The sequence below is a fragment of the Balaenoptera acutorostrata genome, chromosome 11 (genome assembly GCF_949987535.1).
Source record: "Balaenoptera acutorostrata chromosome 11, mBalAcu1.1, whole genome shotgun sequence".
NCBI lineage: Eukaryota > Metazoa > Chordata > Mammalia > Artiodactyla > Balaenopteridae > Balaenoptera > Balaenoptera acutorostrata.
Window position 1 is genome coordinate 62,638,546 of NC_080074.1, and position 13,318 is coordinate 62,651,863.

Here is a 13,318-nt window from a genome sequence, read left to right on the forward strand (position 1 = left end):
TACAAAAGCCCCATTTTCTTTTTATTTAAATATCCTAAATATATCACGAAGGAACATACACTGCACTTTAATGGTAAAAAGATACAAGTTTATAACATTTTATAAAAACTACCATTTAAAAGTGATCTTGTTCATTTGATATCCCCCTCCCCCAATAGCAAAATAAGTATATTAAAAAAAAAAAAAAAAAAAAAAAAAGAGGATGGAGAGGAAGGGTAGGGTAGGAGGGATTAAGATAAAAGCCCCAGGGCCACACAGAGGCAAAGAACATCTGGGGAGAGGGTTAAAAGTTGTGGCGGACTCCACGCCTCATTTAACCCTCCAATGTCAAGCCATGGGGGCACAATCAGTAGCTAAGTGATGACAAGAGGCTATTGGGGGGGGTGGACGGAAAAGACTTGGGGTGCTGGGAAGGGCAGGGCTGGTGGGACCTGGTACAGGAGCCCACCTAGGAACTGGCGCTACTCTTTCCCAGGTCCCTGAATCCCATGTCCTGGTCTTTAAGAACCGGCCCTACCTCCCTCTCCCTTCACTCCAGACACACCTGAGGTGGCTTTCCAGTGCTAGACCCCACCCAGCAGTGGGGTGGAACATTGGGCCCAGGAGCCTTTGCAGCGGTCTTGGTCTGTGATTTCCCTGGGGTGTAAGTGGGACTCCTGGGCTCCCTGGGCGCTAAATCACTCCTTTGGCCTCTCAGCTCCTCTCTCCTCACACATCCATGGCCCCAGACCATCAGCACCTGGACAACTGAGCTAACCACCTGCTCCTGTGTTTCCCCTCACCCAGTCCTCGGCAGGGGTGGTTCTGGTATGGCTCTTTGCACATACGCTTAGTAGTTCCCTCTCTCCCGCCCACCCAGGCAGGAAGCCAAGGTCTGCAGAGGACCAGGGCACATCTGGACGTAAACACACATTCGCACACTCAGGGGCACAGATCACTCGTGTGATTCTCTCCACACATACCCCAACTCACCCCAACCATAAACAGATTAGCCGCAGGTGACAGGAAGCAAAGCCTCCCACTTTCAAAAGCGCGTTTGGAAGGACAGAATTTTCTAAATGTATCCTAGACAAATCCCAGCCCCCAGCAGAGCCCTCTAACAGGGAGGGGGCTGGATCACATGCAGAAAGATGCCCTACTTGCAGGGACCAAGGGCAGGTCCAAGGACTCGCGGTCTAGTTTCTGGACCACATTAAATGGGAGTGCCAGCACAGAACTAGAAAAGCACAGGTAGCAAACACATTCCCCAGCGTCTCCCCCACAGGATCTCAGATGCTTTCAGGAAAGATCTAAAGGGTGCCACGCCTCCTTTCTTTTTCCCTGAAATCCTCACACCTCAGAGGTACGGAGACCCCCACCCCGCCATTTCCTCCAGAATAAGTAACAGCCAGGAGTCTGCTGCTGCTACTGCCTACATTTTTCTGGGAAATGAAACCACTTCCTGGAGATTGCCATCTCAGATCCCCACTGACAGCTTGGTCAGGTTCACCAAGCCAAGTCTCCATGATTCTTCCATAATTACTCACCCCTCCTCCCCACAGGTCAGGGCAGGCCACAACCTGGGAGTCAACCAAACCCCAGAACCTCCCATAAGGATCCTGAATTAGCAGGAAGAAAGAGGGTTTTTATTTCACTTTAGAAAATTCATATTCACAAGCCCTGGTTTGGGTTAGAAACATCCTAACCACCAGTCTGTTGAATCAATCTTAAAAATCCCCTCCAAAACAAAGCCCTCCAGTCCCCTAAGATGAGTTCTTCAGCTTCTTTTGGGACCTCAAGCACCCTTCAGATTTGTTTGGTGGGGGGGGGGAGGTGGTCAGGAGAGGCTGTTTTATGCTCATCCTCCCGAGCTGAGGGCTAGAGAAGGGTTTGGCTCAATAATATGCCATCTCCAAGCATACAAAAACACTCACTCACATACCACACACACACACCCCCACACACACCCCCCGATCGCTTTTTGCGGGGTGGACAGGGTGGTGGGGTCGGAGCAGAGAGGAGCAAAGAGTACAGTTAAGAGTAAAACCTACGTTAGGTTTCCTCCTCAGTTTTTTCTCCGCAGCATCCCCACCCCCCGCAGTTCTTGGTTGGGTAGGGACGGCCATCAGGAAGGAAGCCAAGCCCTTGCTCTTTGGGACTGAAGGCCAGACCCCTATCTCCTCTACCTGAATACAGTGATAGGACTTGGGCAGGGAGAGCAGCTCACACTGCTCAACAGTCATGTCAGGGGACACCAAATTCCTTTCGTTTCTTCAACAGCTGTTACCCAACTTGGGGCTAGTCTTGGGTTGCTCCTAAGAGGGCACAAGGAGAGAGAACCCACTTTGACATCCATGACTTCCTGCTCAACATCTGTCTGGCTTAGGAGTCAATATCAGCGAGGTAGCCAAAAACTATCTCCAAGACCAACTGCCCAAAGAGAGAAAGGAAAGGGGCTTCACGGGCCACTCTCACCCAAGTTTCCTCCAGAAGGCACTTGAGCTGACCCCATTAGGTACCAGAGTGGCATGGGCCATTACAACAGCCATGGCCACAACTCTTGCTCTTCCCCGAAGGAAATGAGAGGTACCTGTCCACTCTTCTTGGATCCAGCCCTTGTCTGCTCCTGTCACTGTTCTTCCTTTTGTCCCTACAGTGTATAAGGAGACCAAAGTAAGCTCAGCTGCCATCCCTGATCCTATTCTCCTTCTAACAGGAGATAAGGTACAGGGCTGTGGAACACTGAGGATCAACTGCAACTAAAAACTCAATTTTGGGGGAGGGCTGGACCAGCCACAGTCCCTACTTTGACCAGGACTCTATACCTCCATATTACCTGTTTCCACAGTGCACCTGCTGAAATTGTTTTTGGATAAACAAAAACAAGAACAGAACAAACAAACAAATCCCTCTCCCCGATCTTTTCCACTTCAGCTGCCAGCTGGAGTCCAAGGTTGTGGGAGCCACACTTCAGTCTTGGTCCTGTACCTTTAGTCCCCACCTATGACCTCAGACAAGGGTCCAGGGACTAGCTTCCCTACCCAGGAATGCTGAAGGAACTTCCCCGAGATACTCATAGTCTCAGATTATTTACAGAGCTGAAGCTCTGGGGCCCGCTGTCCCCGATGCACTCTTCTGGTCTCCTGGGTCCACTCCTCCAGGAGGGGGACAGGTACAGACGGGGTGGTGGTGGGACCATCAGACCAGAGGGGTGCGCTCTTCGGTAGAATCTTCTGATCACTCCCACCACCCGGGGCCCCTTGCGCCTATAGAGAAAACTGCCCGTCGGAAGTCTTGGACTGGCACCCTTGGCACATCCGTTTGTGTCTGAGTAATCGATCTGTCCGAGAAAAACACTGAGAAGAAAGGGAGGGTTAAGTGCCTGAGAGGAGAAACTCAGTTACTATTGGCTAGAGCTGCCTTCCCCACACGGGAGAGGCACACATCCCATTCTACACCCCCTTGGCACATACACAGACGGCATGAGTGCACAGTGGTTAAGAATGCAATCTCTGAAGTCTCAATTCTGGCCTAGTGCTTAGTAGCCGTGCAACCTTGGGCAAGTTATCTAACAGCCCTGAATCTGTACACTCATCTGTAAAACGGGGCTAAAGGTACCTACTCACAGAGTGGCTGCTTCATTTATCACACATTTATTGAGCATCTATCTCAAGGCAGGTACAGTTCTTGGGGCTGAGGACAGAGTGGAGAACCAGAGGGACAAGGTCTCTGCCTCCTGGAGCTTTCATTCTAGTGTTTTGCAGATTCAACCTAAGAGCATGGAGCAAAGCCTGAGACCCAGCAAAGCATCCAGGAAGTGTTGGTTGTTATCGTTTCTCATCTCTTGTTCTTGTCTTATTTTGGTCCTGGCTCTTACATTCTCTACACATCAGATATTGACCTCCCAGGGCAGAGATTTTATCTCTTCCTCCAAAGCGCACCTGCTCTGCAGTTCGATTCAATTTGTCTCTCGTCCCGGATCTGCTGTGTCCTCGGGAAACTCAACCTCTCTAAATCTCAATTTCCCCATGGGTGAAATCAGGACAACACAGCTTCCTCACGGAGTTAATGTGAAGGTTAAACAAAGTAATGTCAAATATGCTCTCACAGTGCCTAGCACAGAGTAAGTACCCAAGAAACGCTATTATTATTATTACAATTATTCTAATGGCCCCTACCCATGATCAGCTGCATAAGGCCAGAGAGATATACATCACCCTGAGGTACTAACTCTATCATGGCCAGGAATGCTAGGTGGCCCCTTGTCAGGCAGTGAATGGCGGCAAGCCCTGGTTCTTAGGGAAGAAAGTTTGTGTGTGGGCGTGAATGCATGACACGTGAGCTTACCTGATGACACCGTTCACACTGGTAAGGCTTTTCCCCACTGTGTACACGCTTGTGACGCTCCAGGTGGTACTTCTGGATGAAGCGCATATCACATATGTCACACTCAAATGGCTTCTCACCTGGCCCAGGTGGAGAGAGAAGCGAACATCAGGAGGTATGCATGGCAGGGACCTCATTCCAGGTATTTTCCCAGAAATCTTTAACTTTTAGTAATGTGCAGACACCTAATGGGGAAAGCTCCCCAAAGCTGCTGGTCTCAGTGACACTAGATACATACAATCTCTCTGCCTCATTCACTTACCTTCTTTCTCTATTAGTAAGTATTCCTAATACTTACTCCTTAAAATAAACCCAACAAGAGCTACACACAAATATAATACAAACTATGGACTATTCTCCCCCTTTGAATGTGAGCAAGAGACTTACCAGTATGAATAAGGATGTGCCTCTTGAGGTGGTAACTGCTCCTAAAGGCTCCAAAGCAGTGTTCACAAACAAAGTTTTTGGGAATCTTTACTTGAAAAGAACCATTTTGTTCCACTACCACCACCTGGGGGCAAGAGTCAGGTATGTCATGAGGCTATCCCTCTGCTCCCTTCTTGCCCCCATTCTGCTCTGGGTTTATTTCCAACTGCTGGACAAAGTAACCTCTCTGATGCTGTCATCTCCCATATTCCTTAGACTTAAAAGACCTTCCTAAGGAAGGAGGTAGGGTGGGCAAGCTATCTGCCTTGTCAAACCCAACACTCTGAACTGACCTGAGGGGGAGTCTGCCTGCCCCTTTGCCACAGAATTTCATGCTCCCCTGACCCTCCTTCCCTTACCAAGGATGTTCCAGAGAGGGCAGAGATCAATTACCAAAGTGGTCTCTGGATGGAATCAGGGTGACACACTCACTGGCTATGAGGGAGCAAAACATCTAGGGAGAGCTCCGGGTTGAGCCAGAGAGGGAACAAAGAGGAGGACTGCCCTATTCCCAAACTGGACCAGTTTCGGGGTTACCCCATTACCTGCCTTTTTCTTTTTTTTTTGGCCGTGCTACATGGCTTGTGGGAGCTTAGTCTCCGACCAGGGACTGCCCTCGGCAGTGAAAGTGCCCAGTCCTAACCACTGGACCGCTGGGAATTCCCCATTACCTGCCTTTTTAACAGTCTTTTTTGAATGAGAGGCCTCAGCCAAGCTGTCATCGTCTTTGCGGCTCCGGGACTTATCGCTGTCTTTTCGGTGGCTCTTTGAATACAAATCAAATCTAAATTCATAGTCCATCTCAGAACACAAGACAGGAGGCCAAAAAGCTGCTTTGAGACAACTTATAAATGAGAGTAAATCACCTGCCCCAAAGGTTTAGAGAAAGTACGCATTCGTTTCCTCTCCAAGTACCCTGGTTTTAAGGAGCTGTTGTACAGAAAAGACCTTCCTTTTCTGTACCCTTTTCTGTATCCTCTAAAATACCCACATTCATTCATTCCCCAGCTGGATCCCCTTTCCCACTTCCCTAAATAGAAGCACTAAGGAATCAAAGCTGGGCATCTTCTGGCAGAGAGCTCGGGCCACCCGACCCCCAGGTGCCGCAATGGACTCAAGTGCTGTACCTGACTCGAGCACCTCAGCATATCAGGGCTACCTGCCCGCTCTCCATTCTCGGCCTGCTTGCTGGCAATCTGGCTCAGCATCATCTTCTTGCTGGCTGCAGTGGGAACCAAACTCACACCTGCTAGGCCTTCACAAGCCAGGAGACTTGCCTAAGTTGAAAGGAGATGAGGTGTCAGGTCACCTGGCAGGGCAGGGCAAAAACAGACTGCCAACTTCTATAGAACTACCTTTCACACCCAGCTACTAACATGCTGCTTCTCTCTAGGGAGCGTCCCTCCTCACCACAAAACCCAGCTTCCTTCAAGAGTCCTCCCTAACTCATCTCACCAGGTACTACTCATTTTGTCATCTGTCAGCATTTAGATACAGACCAAGTGAATAATCAAATGTCACTGACACTTCTGTCATTAGCACTGTGCTGGGTAAAGCGTGTGTCTATGTATTACTTTGAAGTATTTCTAAGCCTTGTGTGTGGGCATGAGGGTCTCTCCTGTTGACCCACTGACACGGGAGATTTCTAGGGGAACTTCCTTCTTCCACTCTTGATGACACTCAGCTTCACAGAGCCCACTGATGATTGGCAGACCTCACTGGTGCCAAATGTACATTCTATCGGGTCCTACAAACATGTTTATCAGTAAAGTTAGATTAATTTCTCCCTTTAGATTTTAAATTCCCTAGATGTTGCCAATTACAACAGATATAAAAATTAAACCACTTGGAAGGATTCTGGAGTTGAATATACAATTTCTCTCCCCCTCCCGGCCCACCATTTATATGTGTGCACATCCATATTTTTTCATATTCCCTGCTATACATACAGTTTAAAAATGCCTTAAGCAAGAGTGAACACGATGCTGTGAAGTGGGCTGCAAACAAAGGAAGAAGAAACTGAAGGGCTCCTACTCTGCGTGGAAAGGAGGAAGCTATGCATGCAGCTGGAAGAAAGCCAAATATACTGTAATCAGGCTGCCATCCTGGTGAGACTGGTAGGGGAGGGTCCCTGGAAGGAAGCTGGGAGCAGCTCTGGGGTTGCCTGCATATAGCTTTTCTACCCAGATAACTACAATAACCTATCAAGTCATCCTGTCTCTCCTATCCATCCTGTATCCCTGCAATGACAATTACCTTCCAAATACACTGATGTGATGTCACTCTGCTGCTTAACATTCTTCAGAGAGTTCCCATTCCTTACAGAATAAAGACTAATTCCTCAGCAAGGCATAAAAGGCCCTTCAGTCACACTCTGCTTGTTTCTCCAGGAAACAACTCCCTTACCCTAACGTTCCCATCTATCACTATCTATCATATTCCTCTAACCATGCCCCACTTAAATCCTCTCCTCCTTAACTAGCAAACTACCTGCGGTACTCCTAACGTCATCACATCCTTCCATGTCTCTAAGCCTCTGCCCATGCAGTTCTCCTTGTCTGAATGCCCTGTTCTGCTTGTTTATCTAGCAAAATCCTATGCATCCTTCCAGCTTCAACTTTTTTCATCCAAGCAGAAGGATCATTCCTTCCTTTTCAGTGTACATACCTCTATTATTGCACGTTCCTTCAATCAACAGATTCACTACGTCTCTACTACTAGCCAGCCACTAGGCAAGGTGTTGCGAATATAAAGATAAACAATAGAATGTCTCTTCATCTCCCCCGGCCCCAACCCAACTAGCCTGGAAGCTTGCTGGGGACAGGGACAATTTTATTCATCTTTGTATTCCCAGCACAATGCCTCGCATGTAACAGGAGCTCACTAAATTCCTGCTGAAAAAAATAAAGCATTCACCAGACTGTTCACTCCCTCATGCCCCTCAGCAGTTAATGTACCGAGTGTAAACTGAGTACATGTTGCTTTGCAAATGTCCCATCAGGGCCTGTGATGCAGTATAGCCTACCTCCTTCATTTGACTGGAAGCTCCCTGAAGGCAGGGGCTGTGGCCTGTCTCCTTTCCTTCCTCTAGATCTCCCCCTGGTGCTTAATACAGAGCTTCGCTCACTGGGTTGGTCAATATGTTGACTAAGGCAGCATTCAAGAGTGAAATTGCAAACACGCTTCCCAGTGATCTTGAAGGAGGAGGACTCGAGAGCTTTTTACCTGAGCCATGCTGATTTCTCACTTAATGCAACCCAAAAGTTCAGGAGTTTCTCGATCCACCTTTCCTTAAGACACTGTTGTTTGAAGAACTGTCACCAAATCACTGTAACAACTCCTTCGCGTCCCTTCAGTCCTGCTGCCATACTGAACTGCCTTTGTCTTCAGACAGAACTTAGTGTCCTCCAAAAGGAAGATAGATGTTCCAAGAATCCTTGATCTCTGCCTGGCTCCTGCCTACTGTCTGAAGAAAGAGTCTGCCAGTCTTGGTTTTCCAGCTGAATTCTCTGGATGAAGTTCACGATCTGTTTCAGAAACCTGAAACCAGAAAGGGAGATGGGGCTGTTAGGTGCAACATCCTCAGGCCAACCTGCAGTGAGGTGAACTCTCTTTTTTGCCAGGCGCTCTCTGTGCAACTCCAAAAGAAGACATCAGTCAAGCAGAGTTTTCTTTCTAGGTCATGAGTTGAAACTGGTCTCCGGGCAGCCAACAGGAGCAAAAGTAACTGGGGCCTCTGGTGGAGGAACTGCAGCAGGCCAACTGCTTGGATTTGCCATCTTAGAACTGGAAGAAGGGGGCGGAGGTCCTCTGGGGCTTTTGTGTCCAGCGGGCCGGCCCGCGAAGCTCGCATTCTATTAAGGCGACCAGAAGTGGGGTAGAGAAAAGCTCAGGGCGCTTGGGCAGTAGGCAGTAGGCAGAAACCGAACCGGCAGTACGCGCCCGGGCCGGCCCACACGTACGCATTCTCCGTGTCCGCCCGAAGGTACGTAAACTCGCTGCGGAGGTGGAAGGCAGGGAGGCGAAGCCCAACTCTGTGCATTCCCTCCCATCTTCCCTCCCTCGCGCCAGCCAGCCAGCCAGCCAGCCAGCCAGCCGCTGCGCCCGCCGCACGCACCCGGAGAGAGCCGAGGAGCGCGCAAGGTGCGTGCTCGCGCCCGCGTCCCTTCCGAGCAAGCCCCCTCAGCCCAGCCGGTGACGCGGCCGGACGGTGGTGTGCGCGCGGCCCCTACCCCTCCCCGGGAGCGCCCTCCCTTCGCCACGCGCCCCTCCTCCCCTCCCCTCCCCCTTCCCGCGCGGCGCCCCACGGCCTGCGAACTGCTGAAGCGTTGCCGTCTGCCCAGACGACGCTGCGCTCCCTGGGGCGTGCTCCTACCTGCCAGGCGCGGCCTCCTGCTGTCTCCCCCGCCGCGCGGCCCCTCCTCCAGGCCGCAGCACGCCGTGCCAACCCCGTGGCCACCGCTGCCCCCGCCGGAACCGAGGCAAGTTTACAAACACCAACCCGGGACCCGTTTCCCCGGAAGCACTTCCCCTTCCCCCCTAGTCCTCTCCCCCCTGAGCAGCATTATCCACTTCCGGGCTCGCGACCCTGGACGGGCGGGGGCAGACAGAAAGGGGGTGAGGCTGAGGGCTCACCGAGGGAGTGCAGCTGGCGAGTGGGCGGTGCCGGCGCGCGGAAGGACGGGAAGAGGGAGGACCGGAGGTACGGCGCTTGCGCCGTGGTTGGGGCGCGCCTCGGCGGCCATCTTGATTCAGGGAAGGAACGAGGGCCCTGAAATGTTGGTACGCTGAGTGTTCGTTGAGCGGTTTTGCTAGGTGAGCTGGTTAGTACTCCTGAAGAAGCGCCATCACTCTCCCTTCCTCCCAGATGTTCTCCCTGTTGCTTCTGAGCCTGGAGCCCCAAATAAAGCCAGAATACTTTGTACCAGGCTTTTTCACGTAATTCGGTCGAGGTCATCTTTACCCGACCTTTCCATCAGGCCCAGATCTGCAGATTCTGAGGGCCGCCGCGTCACCTGGGAGGGGAGTTAAATTTTTTTGCACGCTCCTGCCGAGTACACTCGACTCCAATCTGAGAACGGATGCCCTGACATGGTCTGCGCACCCCGAAGCCTCTGATTTTCTTACATCGCTTCCGCCTTTATTCCAGACCGTCCAGCATCTAACCTTGGCCTCCTCGCCTGGAAAAAGCCATAGGACTCCCCTCAGTAGGAGAATGTAATCTCTTTGGAGACTTAGCGATGCAGGGTGGCCCGTGGGACCTGCTACGTTAGGAAAACTTGAGCCTTTCTTTAAATTCTATTCCCAACTTTAGGGAGGGGTTCTGCTAAAGATGGGCTATGCATTTAGTGCACTTGATGGAAGGAAATGTCGATTCTATTTAGGTGTGTCAGATTGTGAGTTTAGGAGAATTAACGGAGCTGCCAAAAGAAAAAAAAAATATTTATGAAAGAAGACAAGAATTGCCAGCCACTTTTTGTACACAGATTTCATTTCCCTGAGCGCTCCATTTTTTGAGTAATTGACAGCAGCAAATCCTTGTGCTCTTAAGATCATCATAGACCAGATAAAATGAAGTGAGATCATCAGAAATAAAGCTTTAATTTAAAAAAATTAGCTCATGCTTATTTTTATAAGTCCACACGGCAGAAAAGAATTAAAAGGCAAAAAATATTTTGCCATTTACTATTCCATGCTCCTGAGGGTAGTCACTTTTACAAGTTTGGTGTATATACCTCCAGGCTTTTTTCTATGTTCATAAATTTGTTATTTCATCCAAAACATATTTTTGAGCACCTACAATGGACCACACAAGTGTATTTTAGACATTTTCTAAGTCATTTCACATTTTAAAAATTGTTGCATAGTATTCCAACTATTTTAATTTGTCTAGACCCATCCTGATGAACATTTAGGTTACTAATAGCTTTTTTGTCTTATAAACCATGCTGTAATGAACATCCTTATATAGTTATCTTTTTGTTTTTCTAGATAGATTCGTAGGTAGGATATGTGCATTTTAAATTTTAATAGATTCTGTGAAATTGAATTTCAGAAGTTTGTGACAATTTACACACTCAGAGCCATGTGTGAATGTCCCCGTTTCCTACAACCTTGGCAATACTGGATGCTATGAATTTTTGTACAGTTGCCAAGTTGATAGGTGAAAAATAGTAATTTCATTATTTTAAGTTGCATGTCGTTAATAGTGAAGTTGAGCATCTCTTGTTGCTTTTTGACCATTTGAATTGTTTTTGTAAACTGCCTGTTCACATCTTTTGCCTGTTAAGGAAAAAAAGATCATTTGTCTATTTCGTATTGATTGATAGTAATCTCTATGTTATATTAACTTTTCATTTGTCATATGCTTTTAAAATATTTTCTCTTCGTTTTTCATTTATCTTTGAACTTTTTTTAGAGTGAAAGTTATGCTTTATGGGAAAATATTTGAAACATTCCTATGAAAATAGTAACAAGACAGGAATGTTTACAATCAAAACTAATATTCTATTAGAGGTACTGGCCACCCAAAAGTCATTATTATTTTCATATTTTTATACTCATTATTTTCACATGATATATCCATCCACAAAGAGAATCAGTTGACAAAATACTAAAACCAGTGAGTTCAGCAGCATCGCCAGATATACGATTAACAAACAAAAATTATATAAATAAGATATGAGAACAATAATCAACCATAAAAATGTCATAGAAAGGTCTCATTCACAATAAAAATGTTACATTATAGGCATAATTTAACAGGAAATTGCAAATTATGCATTAAGAAAATCAGATTATTTTAGTGGAAGAAAAAGAGGGCCGATTATTGTTTTTGGCTGCACCATGTGGCTTGCGGGATCTTAGTTCCCCGACCGGGGATCGAACCTGGGCCAAGGCAGTGAAAGCACTGAGTCCTAACCACTGGACTGCCAGAGAATTCCCAAAAGGCTTGATTAGATGGAGAGTTTTACCATTTCCGTGAATAGGAAGACTTAATATTGCAGAGACACAGTTTTTACTTTAGGTTAAATTCTTATTAAAACAGGACTTTGCATGGAACTTAAGCTGACTTTTAAATCTGCATGGAAAGGAAAAATTGCAAGGAAAGCAAAAACCATTTTTGGAAAGCAATGAGTAGGTAAAATAATGGTGGGGGAGGGGAAATAAAGCCATAAATCATCTTTAACCACTTTATTTTTTAAAAAATTTATTTATGTAGCTGCATTGGGTCATAGTTGTGGCACATGGGATCTTCGTTGCCGCGTGCGGGATCTTTAGTTGCGGTATGCGAGATCTAGTTCCCTGACCAGGGATTGAACCCCAGCCCCCTGCATTGGGAGCGCAGAGTCTTAGCCACTGGACCTCCAGGGAAGTCCCTAACCACTTTAATGGTGTCTTTCTTTACACAGAGTTTTAAAAGTTTTACGTAGTCAGATCTGCCTGCGGCTTTTGGGTTTTTGTGATATGCTACCTCATGATTATAGAAATTTTTCCCTGTACTTACTTCTGGTATTTTTATGGTTGTATGTTTTCAGTTTTATGTCTTTATCTCAGCTGCAGTTAATTTTTTTTAATTTTTATTTTATTTATTTATTTTTAAATTAATTAATTTTTGGCTGCGTTGGGTCTTGCTGCGCGCGGGCTTTCTCTAGTTGTGGTGAGTGGGGGCTGTTCTTTGTTGTGGTGCGCGGGCTTCTCATTGCGGTGGCTTCTCGTTGTGGAGCACAGGCTCTAGGAGTGCGGGCTTCAGTAGTTGCAGCACGCGGGCTCAGTAGTTTTGGCTCGCAGGCCCTAGAGCGCAGGCTTAGTAGTTGTGGCGCACGGGCTTAGCTGCTCCGTGGCATGTGGGATCTTCCCGGACCAGGGCTCGAACCCATGTCCCCTGCATTGGCAGGTGGATTCTTAACCACTGCGCCACCAGGGAAGTCCCTGCAGTTTATTTGTGTGTGTGGTGAGTAGTGAGAAATGCCAGACTTAAAAGGGACCAATAATGTAATGGGAGAGGTACTAGCCTAGATGCCAGAAAATCAGCGATCTAGGCTTCCTCCCATGTCACGTTTGTAATCTTGGACAAATTAATCTCACTTTTTTTGGCTCAAGAGCCCTTGACTTGAAAATGAGGGTGAATAAATACTTTTTCAGGCTAATTTCTAGCACTACTGTGAGGCTCAAATGAGATCATAGGTGAGAAGGCTTTACGAAGAAAAAAAAACCCTTTGCAAATCTTCTAAGTTATCTTTAATACTGATTTTTGGTTTATGCATATCAATGTAAGTGTAGTGCAGCATCATTTTTCAGTACCTGGAAATAGTTATTCAAGTTTGTGCAAGACCTTGGGGGAAGGGAGAGGAGAGTGGGAAAGATGAAAACTAACATTTTTCTGAATGCCTATTTTGTATTTGGTGCTTTACTTAAAGAAGGATAAGACTTAGACCTCTCTTCCCAGGAATTTACAGTCTAGAAGAGGGGAAAACACTGTACACATAAGAATTGGAGCCACTATTAACGCGGGTGTTGAGTTGGT

General features: G+C 47.5%; 2 protein-coding genes across 11 annotated transcripts in view; one reads left to right on the forward strand and one right to left on the reverse strand.

Moving 5' to 3' along the window:
- Positions 1-9,302, reverse strand: ZNF740 (zinc finger protein 740). Of its 5 annotated transcripts, none has more exons than XR_009009668.1 (8): positions 9,167-9,302; positions 8,017-8,331; positions 5,919-6,068; positions 5,467-5,556; positions 4,753-4,876; positions 4,327-4,445; positions 2,570-3,335; positions 1-2,294 (listed from the first exon to the last, which is right to left on the reverse strand). XR_009009668.1 is itself a non-coding variant. In XM_057556079.1 (8 exons), exons 2-7 carry the CDS (start codon positions 8,023-8,025, stop codon positions 2,609-2,611), a joined length of 513 nt encoding a protein of 170 aa, XP_057412062.1. In that variant the 5' UTR covers positions 8,026-8,331; positions 9,167-9,302; the 3' UTR covers positions 1-2,294; positions 2,570-2,608. The 5 variants fall into 5 exon arrangements, 4 of the variants coding, with proteins under 4 accessions (XP_057412062.1, XP_057412061.1, XP_057412059.1 ...); XM_057556079.1 differs by having other exon boundaries at positions 2,570-2,629; XM_057556078.1 differs by having other exon boundaries at positions 1-2,629.
- Positions 8,915-13,318, forward strand: part of CSAD (cysteine sulfinic acid decarboxylase) — a 25,033-nt gene continuing 20,629 nt past the window's right edge. For 2 of the 6 annotated variants that reach the window (XM_007179802.2, XM_057556074.1), the window contains exon 1: positions 9,142-9,272. The gene's annotated coding sequence lies outside the window, so the exon portion shown is untranslated. The other 4 variants (XM_057556072.1, XM_057556075.1, XM_057556071.1 and 1 more) reach the window with 4 other exon arrangements.